At 41.0% G+C, this 12649-nt stretch overlaps 1 protein-coding gene across 3 annotated transcripts in view; it reads right to left on the reverse strand.

Annotated features, from left to right (window-relative positions):
- The window catches only part of ATP6V1H (ATPase H+ transporting V1 subunit H), a 105377-nt gene that overhangs the window by 50642 nt on the left and 42086 nt on the right, over positions 1-12649 (reverse strand). For all 3 annotated transcript variants that reach the window (XM_045049592.1, XM_045049593.1, XM_003999812.6), the window contains one exon: positions 10198-10390. In XM_045049592.1, coding sequence (XP_044905527.1) covers positions 10198-10390 — 193 coding nt within the window. The remainder of the gene's footprint in view (positions 1-10197; positions 10391-12649) is intronic.

The following is a 12649-nucleotide window of genomic DNA, read 5'->3' on the forward strand; positions in this document are numbered from 1 at the left end:
GGAAATTTTCCTGTTACATCAGGAAAATGTAACATACACAGATGTATTAATAACAGAGCTTCAAAATACATAAAGCAAAAATTGGCAAAACTGAAGGGAAAAACAGACAAATCCATAAATAATAGCTGGCGATTTTAACAACTCCCACTCTTGGCAATTGATAGAACCACTAAACAAAACATCAGCGCAGAGAGGAGCTGAAAAACGCTCTTAACCACCCTGCTTTAATTTACATTTTACAGAACACTATACATCTGCAAAATATACATTCTTTTAAAGCACACATGGCACATTCACCGTGACAGACCATAAGTCTTGTTTAAAACAAGTCTCAAATTTCAAAGAATTGAAACTTATTAGAATATGTTCCCTGACCATAATGAAATTCAGTTAAAGACCTTAAGCTGTGGGGAGACCTAAGTTCTGATAACCTCTTCCTTTATGATACTCTTCCCTTCTTCCTTTGCTTTTTAAAGACTTTATCGATTATTTTACAAAGTTTTCTGTTGCTTTTTCTAGTTATTTTTCTTACTATCTCTTCTAACTTCAGAAACACATCAAAACATGGGACTTAAGCATCCAACTTCGTTCGGCTCAGGTCACGATCTCGCCGTTCGTGAGTTCAAGCCTCGCATCGTGTTCTTTGCCCTGAGCTGCGAGCCCACTTCGGATCCTCTGTCTCCCTCTCTCTCTGCCCCTCCCTCACACATGCGTGCTCGCTCACTCTCTTTCAAAAATAAAAATAAATCTTAAAAATAATTTTTAAAAAAGAAACATATCAAAACACTTTTGCTCATATGATCCTTTGTTATTTCAATGTATATTTGCTGAGTAAAGAATTAAACTTCCTAATGAAGGTATTATCATAACTCACGATTTCAACAATAACTTCAACACAATCAATATAATAACTAACAGCAGCACTACTGTGTTCTTCTAATACCACCTTTCCTCTCAGTTCTCCAAGATAACAGAACTTTGGAACTTAGGTCATACTTGATTCTCCCCTTTTCTTCAATCCTGAGTCAAATCAATGAGCCTGATCATTTTCCCTTCAAAACATGGTTTAATTTCATTTCCATTTCGTTAATAAAGAATGAAAACGAACGAATGGATCATGAAATAAGAAACTGAATTTGTGGGGCACCTCAGTGGCTCAGTCGGTTGAGCATCCAACTCTTAATTTCAGCTTGGGTCGTGGTCTCAAGGTTCAAGAGCAGACAGTGCAGAGCCTGCTTGAGATTCTCTCTCTCTCTCTCTCTCTCTCTCTCTCTCTCTCTCCCCCACCCCCTCTCTGCCCCTCCCTGGCTCTTGTTCTCTCTCTCTCTCAAAATAAATTAACACTAAAAAAAAAAACAAAAACAAAAACTGAATTTGCCCAAACAAACCTAGACAATCTGGCAGGAACTTATTCTTTAAAGGCCCCAAAACTCAGGGCGCCTGGGTGGCTCAGTCAGTCAAGCAGCCGACTCTTGACTTCAGCTCAGGTCATGATCTCACAGTTATGAGACTGAGCCCCGTGTCAGGGATTCTCTCTCTCCCTCTCCCTCAAGCATACACACATGCGTGTTCTCTCTCTCTCTCTCTCTCTCTCTCTCTCTCTCTCTCCCTCTCTCTCTCTCTCTCAAAATAAATAAACATTTTTTTTAAAAAGCCCTAAAATTCAATGGCATCTTCACCTCCACAAAATCAAAAGCGCAAATGTAATTTCTGCCATTGTCCAAGCAACGGTGCAGAAATCTCGACTTCACTAAGAATGCAGTGGAATCACGTGACAACTCAGATCTTTCCTTTGCCACAACCGCTAGCCTTGTGAAATTATATGTTAAAGCAGGGTTTCTCAAACCATCTCAAACTGGGGAAGGCCAGTTACGTTTGCTTTTGACCTTCCAGCCATGGAAGTGCAAATACTTTTATAAAACACAAAAATGAATCTCCAGAAAAATGAATTTAAAAAGACATGCACAACGTAATCTCAAATTCTGTATTATTAAATTCGACAGGTATGCAACTATTCCGTCAAGGTACTGTAAGCTTCTGCCTGCTTACTCTTCCTTTCTATACGCAGCTAACCAACGGTTCACACGCACACCATATTTGAAGTATCACTGTATAAAGACTCAGCCCAAGATAAAAAAATGACTCAATCTTACTATACCTCACCAGACCTGGTATCTATTGAGTAATGCATAAGTTCCTGAGACAGGGAATGAGGTACAGACTTGGGAGTAAGATTTCTTCTTTTTTTTTTTTTTTTTTTTTTTTTTTAACGTTCTATTTACTTTTGAGACAGGGAGAGACAGAGCATGAACAGGGGAGGGTCAGAGAGAGGGAGACACAGAATCCGAAACAGGCTCCAGGCTCTGAGCTGTCAGCACAGAGCCCGATGCGGGGCTTGAACTCACGGACCGTGAGATCATGACCTGAGCTGAAGTCGGATGCTTAACCGACTGAGCCACCCAGGCGCCCCAAGGGAATAAGATTTCTTGATAGCAATACCTCCACGCCAAAGCTGTGGGCGAAACAGCACCCCACACACTCAAACTAGGGTGGACCTCCCCGAAAGGGTTCCAACTATGAACCGCCTGCACAGGAAGATAAGTAAAAATATAAATTCTCTTATTATCTGACACACTACGTAGACCCTTGACTAAGCAGAGCCAAAAAGAGAAATAAAACTCACAATGTATGTAGAACTCTAGACCACAAATATGATCTTCAGTGTCTTTTCAGTTACTAGCTCAAAACATACTGATTTATTTTAGGAACTAAAGATTGACAAATCAACTTAACCAATAGAATAACATTTGCAGAGACCTGAAGTCCAGCACCTACCATGAATAAGTGAGACTGACATTTTCAAAAATAAAATCCACCGAGCCAAATGGGAAACAAAATAATTAGCAGCTGCTAGACTTTTTCAGCTCACAGCAGCTCGGCAAGCTTCCTAAAAGCCTTCAGCACAAAAATTTCCTGCCTGGGTTTCAAGATGTGGGAAAAAATACATGACTAGATCATCCTTGACCTCATCGGTGAATTTTTTTAAAGGTTTTATGAATTTGAGAATGATAAAGAAAAAAGGACACATCATTTTTTCACCTGCTGATGGTCTAAGTCAAATGGGTTTACTATGTCCTTTCTAACGACTTAATTTTAACTCAGTTGTGTACATTAAAGTTCTGGATATCTAAAGACATTCCTCTGATTTCCAGCCCTCTGTATATTCTCCTAATGACTGTACCGTCCCAAATTTAGCACAGCAGGGTCTAAAAATCTAATAGTCCTGCCAAGAGACTGGGTCTAGTTTACATAATCTGAAATTAAAATTAGACAGAGCCCCGAAATCACCCTTGTAATTAGTTCCATGTGCTATGAGTACAAAATTAAAACTGTAAATATAATTTAAATAAAATTTTCAAATTGTGTTACATATCAAAATATTCATGCCGCTTTTTTTTAAATGTTTGTTTATTTTTGAGAGAGAGAGAGAGAGAGAAAGAGAGACAGAGCATGAGCAGAGGAGGGGCAGAGAGAGAGGGAGACACAGAATCCAAAGTAGGCTCCAGGCTCCGGGCTGTCAGCACAAAGCCCGACGTAGGGCTCAAATTCACAAACTGTGAGATCACGACCTGAGCCGAAGTCGGACACTTACCCGACTGAGCCACCCAGGTGCCCCCATGCCGCTTCTTCTAAATCAAACAGGTCAGCACTGGATCTTTGCCCATGTTCAACACTAACTTAGCAAGAATGCAATTTATAGAGGTAGATGATTTAAACAGGCAAACTGCTATCACTCTATGTTTTCCTCGGCAGAAAAGGCAGGGAAATAAATACCAAACTTTATGCTTACTACTGCCGGGCCCCTGTTATCTCAGTGAATCCTTACCTAATCTTGAAGTGAGGTAAGTATTACTCTTTCACAGATGGAGAAATCCGCTCTAAGAGTTCAAGCCACTCTCCCAACAGCCTAGTGCCAAATTCATGCCTACGTCCATCCACCCCAGAGCATACACTCTTCCTAATACACCATACTGAAAGGAAAATCAGAAAAAGGGCTACACTATTGTACTTCTCAAATTTCCATAAAAAGCAGATAAGCTAGAGAAGTCCCAAAGTAGGTTTAAAACACACACACACACACACACACACACAAACAAAACAAAACAAAACTGAGAACCTCAGTCTGGCTCTCTAATTCTCTGGGACTTTTTGAGCTTTTTATGTTGTAAACATTCTTCATGGTGACTTCGTGAAGTCACTCCATAAAGATGAGCGTTTAAATACAAAACGAAATCATGAGAAAACGCATCTTATGTTACTCATCCTTCTATACACTCGGTAACTAACAACACACTGCCTATTACATAATCGCCTTTAGTGAACATTTGATAGGTGAATAATTCATGGAAGAGACAGGAGAGTGGGTGGGAGAAGGAGAGGGACAAGGAGACAGAGGGAGGATCTCAAAGGTAGGATGCAACTAACGTCAACTAACACCTCTCTTCTAAGACATAACAATATTAACGGTTGCTGCTTCCAATGACCCTTTTATCTCACACAATAATGGTCTAAAATGAAAATCAATATAGAAATCTACTCTGTGGAACAGAGCAGCTAAAATAAGACCCTGACCTCTACAGCAGCTCTCTCTCCCACACCTGTATTTTACCTTAAAGAGACAAGCACCCTTATCACCAAATGATCAGAAGAAATAATTTAGGATAAATGTTTACGATCATCAACATTTGGAACAGTAAATATTTTAACTTAAGAAAATATACAAAAAAGGATAGGTAGACATAAACTGAAAAATACTATTCACTTCCATGTTAATTACTTAGCCAGCTGTTGACCCATTCACAGAAAAGAAAGTCACACAAAGAAAAATAATAATGATAATAATCCAAGACATCTTTCTGACAATGTAATTGCAAAGACATTGAGTCAGGGTACTAACTTCCCTAACAATTTCGCAACACCAAATATATCTTACTTTCTAAAAAGACGTTTTTCATGACAAGTTTAGGAACAGCTTCCAATTTAGAAAAAAGCCCATGCACTAACAGAAAATTGGGACTCTCTCCCTGTAGTCTTGCTTCCCACAGTGTTTTGTTAAGCGGATTATTTAAATGAAATCCTAATATAATCAGTAATCTTAACACACTCATGAAGACGAAATGTAGGACACTCTAGGGTGAGTTCATTGTCAATGCAGAATTAGCTGCAAGCAGATATTCTCTTGTAGAATTTTACTGTTATACTTTTAAACATGGGAACCAAGCAAAGCAGCCAAAACCTTTAAAAGGAATTTCTCAGTCCACAAAGAAACCCATAAAAAGATCACTAAATTCAATACCACCAATCTACTCCTATAGAAGGCTCTTCTACTTCTACGTCAGCGTTTTGTTCGGTCCCTCATATAGTCACAATACTTACTGAGGGCCTGCTCTTTAGCCCACATTTAGTTTTTCAAAGGGCATTATCATAGGAGCATAAAGCCCGAGGAGAGACCGGAGACGGATGGTATCACTCTCACCAGACACGCGAACAAAGCGGAAGCATGGAGACGCGAAGCGAACTTCCCAAAGGCAGAGAGGCCGGCCCGACGGCCCAGCAAACTCGGCCTCCACTGTGCATGTCGTGCACACACACCATCACCAACCTGAGTGCACGCACTCTCTGCAGAAATTGGTGCCAAGCGCGATCTGCCCAAACCGTGAAGAGAGGAGAACCCGGGCCCCTCCAACCATTCGGGTTTTCGGTGCCCACTGCAGTGCATCCAGGGTTGCTCCCCGGTGTGGGAAGGGAACAAAGATCGTAAGTTACGGGTATTAACAAGAGGCTTCCATATCTGAGAGTGAAACTATGTTTAATTTACACTTTTTTCTTCATATTTTTCCATAGCATCTTTTTTAACCATAACACCGTATTATTTTTATAACAAGAAGAAGATCAAATTTTTTTCCATTTGCTTATTACATGGCAGGTGCTTAATTTGGAATAGGGAAGTTTAATAAAACAAAGATTCCTGTAACTACAGCAGAACTAGAAGAAGGAAAAACGAGGGAGAAGATCAAAACAAAGACAAATCAAATAGGAGGAGCTTCAAGCTTTCCAAAAAATAAATATATTGAGTTGAAAGGATGTGACTCATATTCGACCCAAATGAACAGAATTGAAAAGAGCAGCCAGCCCTGCCTCACGTCCATCCAAGGAGGCACAGCGCACAACAAAGTAGCACAAGCAGATCTCAAGGAGCCTCGCTCAGAGGCCCTGGGCTTTGGTGACGCCCCCAGAGCGCCCCCAGAGTATGAACACACGTTAGGGTGAGTCAGTGACAGGGGCCGAAGGGTCTGTGCTGGCCCCACCAGGCCAGGGCCTAGAAGGGTACTACAGAGCAGCAGAGCAAACGCTCCGTTTTACAGAGCAGGTCTGTCCTTTCGGAGAGCCGGTGGCCACAAACCAGGATCGTATCTTCGAGAGCCAGACTGTGAGAGCCTGCGTGGCTCAGGCGGTCAAGCCACCGACTCTTGATTTTGGCTCAGGTCATGATCTCACTCGCACTTGTGAGATCGAGCCCAGCGTGGGGCTCCACACTGGGCATGAAGCCTGCTTAAGATGCTTCCTTTCCCTCTCCCTCTGCCCCTCCCCAGCTTAAGCACACTCTCTCTCACACAGGAAAAGAAAAAAGAAAAAAGAAAAAAGAAAAAAGAAAAAAGAAAAAAGAAAAAAAAAAAAAGAGCCAGACTTACGTACTCCATTTATTCCTTTAACATTCGCTTCAGGGTGGGAGCAGGGGGCAATAATCAACCTACAAGAACAAATTACTGACAATTCCAGAAGTCAGTTTCTTTATTTGTTAACATTTATCAACCTCTTTCCAACTTTGTACTAAAACACTCCTAGGCATCCTTCCAAAATCTCTTCAAGCCTTCTCCTCTCTGAAGCTTCTCCTAAAACCTCCTGTTCTCACCCTCCACCTCCAACAGAAGACTGTTGGAAGATCCTAATTCTAGAATTTTTCATCTTTACTAAAGAAATAAGAATATGGATGATGAAACACTTAAGCAGCAGAAAAGGTACATTCAATTCAGCTACTAAAACACCTCAAAGTAGAGTCTCATTAATACAACCTGCTCTGACTGAAGAACTGATGATTACCGTACCTGGACGCGACCACTCACATAAACAGTTTGCTAGAAAACCTAATGGCACAGCCAATGTGAGGCACCACATTCCCCTGTTTCTTAAGAGTAAATTCTCAAGGGCCACAGAACAGTTCCTACATTAAAAAGAATGTATTCTGGGGGCGCCTGGGTGGCTCAGTCGGTTAAGCGTCCGACTTCGGCTCAGGTCACGATCTCACAGTTCGTGGGTTCGAGCCCCGCGTCGGGCTCTGTGCTGACAGCTCGGAGCCTGGAACCTGCTTCGGATTCTGTGTCTCCCCCACCCTCTGCCCCTCCCCTGCTCGTGCTCTGTCAAAAATAAATAAATGGTAAAAAAAAAAAAATTTTTTTTAAAGAATGTATTTTTAAATAGGGAATCAGAATTCCTCTCTCATGTGACCTACAGTTCTCCTTTTCGTGGTTTCCCTTTCCTTTAATGCTAAAGATTCCTGAGAAAATGCGCCAAGAAAAGAGAAAAAGGAGATGACAGAGTGGTTAGTGACTCTGGAGCAGACGGCACTCACTGGAATTCCAATCGTAATGCTTACTAACTGAGGCTTGCTTACTGGCGAAGCCTTGGTTTCCTCACGTGTAATAAAATAATTGGATAATAATGAAGATTAAGTAAGTCAACGCATGCAAATCACCCAATAACTTGTAACATTTATTATCCTCAGCATCGAAGACAGGTTAGCACGACGGTTAAGAGCATGAGTCCTACTGCCTGAGACTGAAGTCCCGCTCTGCCGCTTCCTAGCTTTTCCGGCAAATTCCTTAACCACTTGTGGCCTAACGCCCACTGCATGGAGTTCTTGGGAGGTTAAATGAGCAACACACTTAAAGCAATTAGAACAGCACCTGATACAAAATAAGCTCTCGATAAACATTAGTTATGATTATTATTAACTACAAACACCTAGAAAAGGGTTACTACACATCAGGTTTAAAAATTTTAAAGGTGGGGGCGCCTGGGTGGCGCAGTCGGTTAAACATTCGACTTCAGCCAGGTCACGATCTCGCGGTCCGTGAGTTTGAGCCCCGCGTCAGGCTCTGGGCTGATGGCTCAGAGCCTGGAGCCTGTTTCTGATTCTGTGTCTCCCTCTCTCTCTCTGCCCCTCCCCCATTCATGCTCTGTCTCTCTCTGTCCGAAAAATAGAGGTTGAAAAAAAAAAAAAAATTAAAAAAAAAAAAATTTTAAAGGTGACCAATGCTATCAGTAAGCAATTTATAGGAGGAATATCAATAACTAATAAAAAGTATTAAACAATGCTCAGCTTCATTGTTAACAAAATACAAACTTTAAATGATTTCACTTTTCACCTCATCTTTGGTAACAATGCCAGTGGAAGAATGGAAAAATAGGCACCCTCAAGATATAGTTGATGGAACTGTAAACTTGCAAATCTATGAAAGGTGATTTGATGTTACCTATCAAGACTGTGAACGTTTATTGTTAGATTCAGTAATTCCACCTATAGAGCTATATATCCAACAGAGGGACCTCTGGGTGACTCATGACTCCGTTGGTTCAACGTCTGACTCTTGATTTCAGCTCCGGTCATGATCTCACCTGACCTGGGTTTGTGGGTTCAAGCCCTGCTACAGACTCTGTACCGGCAGTGCGGAGTCTGCTTGGGATTCTCTCTCTCTGCCCCTCGCTGTCTCTCAAAAATAAACGTTTAAAAAAAAAAAATGAACTATATCCAACAGAAGTGGACAGACATGTAAAAGAAACTGGAAGCACCTCAAATGCCCGTCGATAGAACACTGGTTAAAGAAACCACTTTACATCAACACAGTAGAATACAGACATTAAAAGTTACTGGAGAACCATGTGTATGAAAATGAACACATATTCATCACATATTGTCAAGAATAAAGTCACGGGACAATATTTATAATACGATGCCATTTTATTTTTAAATATAAAACAAAATTACACACCTAATTATGTATTTCTCTGTGTGCTTAGAAAAATCTGAAAGATGTTAGTAACTATGTTTGGCAAATGTAATGTGTGTGCTATTTTTAAATGTATGTAATACATCTGTACTACTTTTTTATTTTTGGTTTGTTGTTGTTTATTTAAGGAAAACATAAGAGCAAATACTAGTTAAAAGCAGATCGCGAAGCTAATTTGGATTTGCATGTCCACCAGCAATGTGCCTTCTCTGGCTCAGTATCCCCATTTGTAAAATGAGAAGACCAACATACTAACAATAAAAACTATAATCGCCATGGTCTAGGGCAGTAGTAAGCACTAAATGAGCTAACAAATGGAAAGTCTTAGAATGATGCATGGCACAGAGTAAGCAGTCTCTGAACAGCCCATTATTATTACTCTCCAGTGGCATCCTTAAAAGACGCTAAGGTTGGCCAAGCCATCCCTCAGAAGCCCAACAAATCCTAAGGTGACCAACAAAATTATCAACACACAACTACGACAGCAAATGCACTGGGTCTGGGCAGGCAATTAACAATACTTTATTTCAGCGTTAAGTTGCCTGGCAGCCAGAAGACCTAGCTTTCAGAGTCTGGCTCAGCTCCCCATCTCGTTCTCAACTCCCTCATCTGTTCAAGCGAGTTTTACATATATATATAATTATATCCAGAATCTGAACTACAACTCTATACTAAAATAAGGGCCCTTTAAGAGAAAAAAACTTCCTCAACGGTCTCTTGGAACACACTGCAACCAAAGAGGATTTCGTCCACATGAACATCATACAATGACATTTCCCACGAGCTTTTTATAACTCATATATTTTATCCATTTAAATGGCTTCTCCCCAACCCCATCCTATTATATGGCTTTGCCTCAATCCCACAATATATACACATTAGTGAGGTTTGTCTCTATGTTCACCAACACCCATAGTTTGATAACTACACGGAGAACAATCAGTTTTTTCCCACCTGCTAAAAGCCCTCAAATATATACTCCACAGAGAAAATGCCTCACACGTACACACACACACACACACACACACACACACACACCATTAAAAAAAAAAACCTACAAAACACTTACACGGAATGCTGCGAGAATGATTCTTGTCACCTTCTCTTTGACAGATTCTTGAAGGATATCAGACAGGACAGGAATGATATTATAGCGCCGCAGGTGTTCACACATTTGGGGACTGAATGCCAGGAGCCATATTGAAAAAATCATTTGATACTGGAGTTGAAAGCCACACTTGTTACTCAAAACTCCCATTATGCTGAAAAGGAACACATATTAAGAAAACATTTACTACAACAGTGCAACAAGAGAGAAGAAATAATTGCCTATTCTCTTTTTGCACTAATGGAACAAGTCCTTCTGAATTACGTCCTCGTTTTCTTTTCTGCCAGAAATAACAAGCAAGTTAGGCGCCTACTTATAGACGGCCACTTCCAGCACGGCCTCACTTAAGTCTTCCCTAAGGTCACGAGATTTCCGGAGCACCTGAGTGGTTCAGTCAGTTGAGGGTCCAACTCTTGATTTCGGCTCAGGTAACAACCCCCGGGTTGCAGGATCATGCCCCACATCAGGCTCGTGCTGGGATTGGATCCTGCTTGGGATTTTCTCTCTCTCTCTCTCTCTCTCTCTCTGTTCCTCTCCCCTGCTTGCACACACTCACTCTCCCTAAAATTTAAAAAAAAAAAAAATTTTTTTTCTTAAGATTTCAGCATTCAGCAGCACTTGCTGCTGGAAAGCAGTAAGAAATGAAACGTAAATTTGCAATAATACAGCAGAGGAAATGGTAAGACTGACGGACAGACATTAAAGAAGTTAAAATCAAAAGGACTTGGTAACACAAATAGCTGTACATCTTGGTGAAGTCATAAGGTATACCAAGATTTTGAGTCTGGATAACCAAGAGGTTCATTTTTAGCTTTAAAAATATTTAGGAGACTCATACAGAGAAAACAAGATGATTTTGGAAAAAAAAAAAACTGTCATGAGCCTGAATAGGACATAGCCAACTGGGGGTAAAACTTCAGACGCTTCTTTTTTTTTTTTCTTAAGTTTATTTATTTTGAGAGCGAGGTGTGAATAGGGGAGGGGTGAAGAGAAAGGGAGAGAACGAGAATCCCAAGCAGGCTCCACACTGTCCCCACAGAGCCCGATGAGGGGCTCAAATTCACAAACCGTGAGATCATGACCTGAGCCGAAATCAAGAGTCTGATAAGCTTAACCAACTGAGCCATCCAGGTGCCCCAAACCTCAGAAGCTTCTCATTCAACCTCCCATTTTACTGATAAGGAAATTGGGAAAGCTATATGGAAATGAAAGAGATTAATTACATCAAGGAAAACAACTAAGGAAATTTCCACAGGAAATGCCTACATTTAAACAAGAAAGAAGAGAAACTACCAGATTAGATCATTAAAAAATGACCAGAGGGGTTAAGGGGAACTCCTTAAGGGGTTAAGAGGAAAACCTACCGAACGTACAGCACAAAGACTGAACCATAATGTAAACAGGGACCTTAGTTAATAAGAGTATATTAGTATCGGCTCGTCAACTGAAGGAAACGTACCATACTAATGTAAGACGTTCTTAACAGTGAAGACTATGGGGCAGGTAGATAAGAAAACTCTGCACTTTCAATTTTTCTGTAAACATAAAAATGCTCCAAAAAGTCGATTAAAAGAAATAAATAAATATTTAAAATCTGACTTCACAATCTACAACCGCTAGCTTAGTGGAAGGCTTGTATTTGTGCCATTTTCCCATCTTTATGATTCCTTCCTATACAGTTACAAATTCGCTGAACTGCCCTTCATTTTCTCATGCGTGATTTCTCCCTCACATCTTTTCTATTTTGAGTTGTTATTTAAGACTTGCTTTTAATACTGATGTCAGTAGGATACATCACGTAAAATATCTTACATAAAATAAAGTCATTTTATCCCATCAGTACACCCGGTACCCAGCTTCCTTTTGCCCTCTGATTATTCCACTGATGGAGGGAAGCTTTCCACACTTTGCTCCGTGACGCTGTGGCTGGAACCGGAAGCCACAGTTCTGCTTTGCCAGCTGGGTCTGCCAGCAAGAGCCGCTAGGGGCTGACCGCCAGGACAGAGGAAGAAGCGGCTTTGTCCTGTTGGCTCCCTGCTCCCGGGGGGGTAACACTCCAGCTACATTTCTTCACCGGGGCAGCGGCAGCCGTTTTTTTTCCGTGGTACCGGCTGAATTCCTTTTGCAACAGCGCTGGCCACACAGCCTCACTGCACACCCTCAGCGATACCAACACCAGCCATTTAGGTCCCTGACCTATGAGGCCCTTCCTCTGAGCTCAGGGACAGAAGCCCTGGTTTAAACTTCAGTTTACACAGACTCCTTGAAGCGTATGAATTTTAGTAATTCCAATCTCTTATCTGTTCCCCAACTTTAGGGGTTGTGTCTGTACCTTCCACTCTCTCTGACACTTGAGAGTTCTTTTATTTGTTTTCAGAAACCTAGTTAACAAGTTCATAATTAACAAGTTCTT

The sequence above is a fragment of the Felis catus genome, chromosome F2 (assembly GCF_018350175.1).
Source record: "Felis catus isolate Fca126 chromosome F2, F.catus_Fca126_mat1.0, whole genome shotgun sequence".
In the NCBI taxonomy this organism is placed as follows: domain Eukaryota; kingdom Metazoa; phylum Chordata; class Mammalia; order Carnivora; family Felidae; genus Felis; species Felis catus.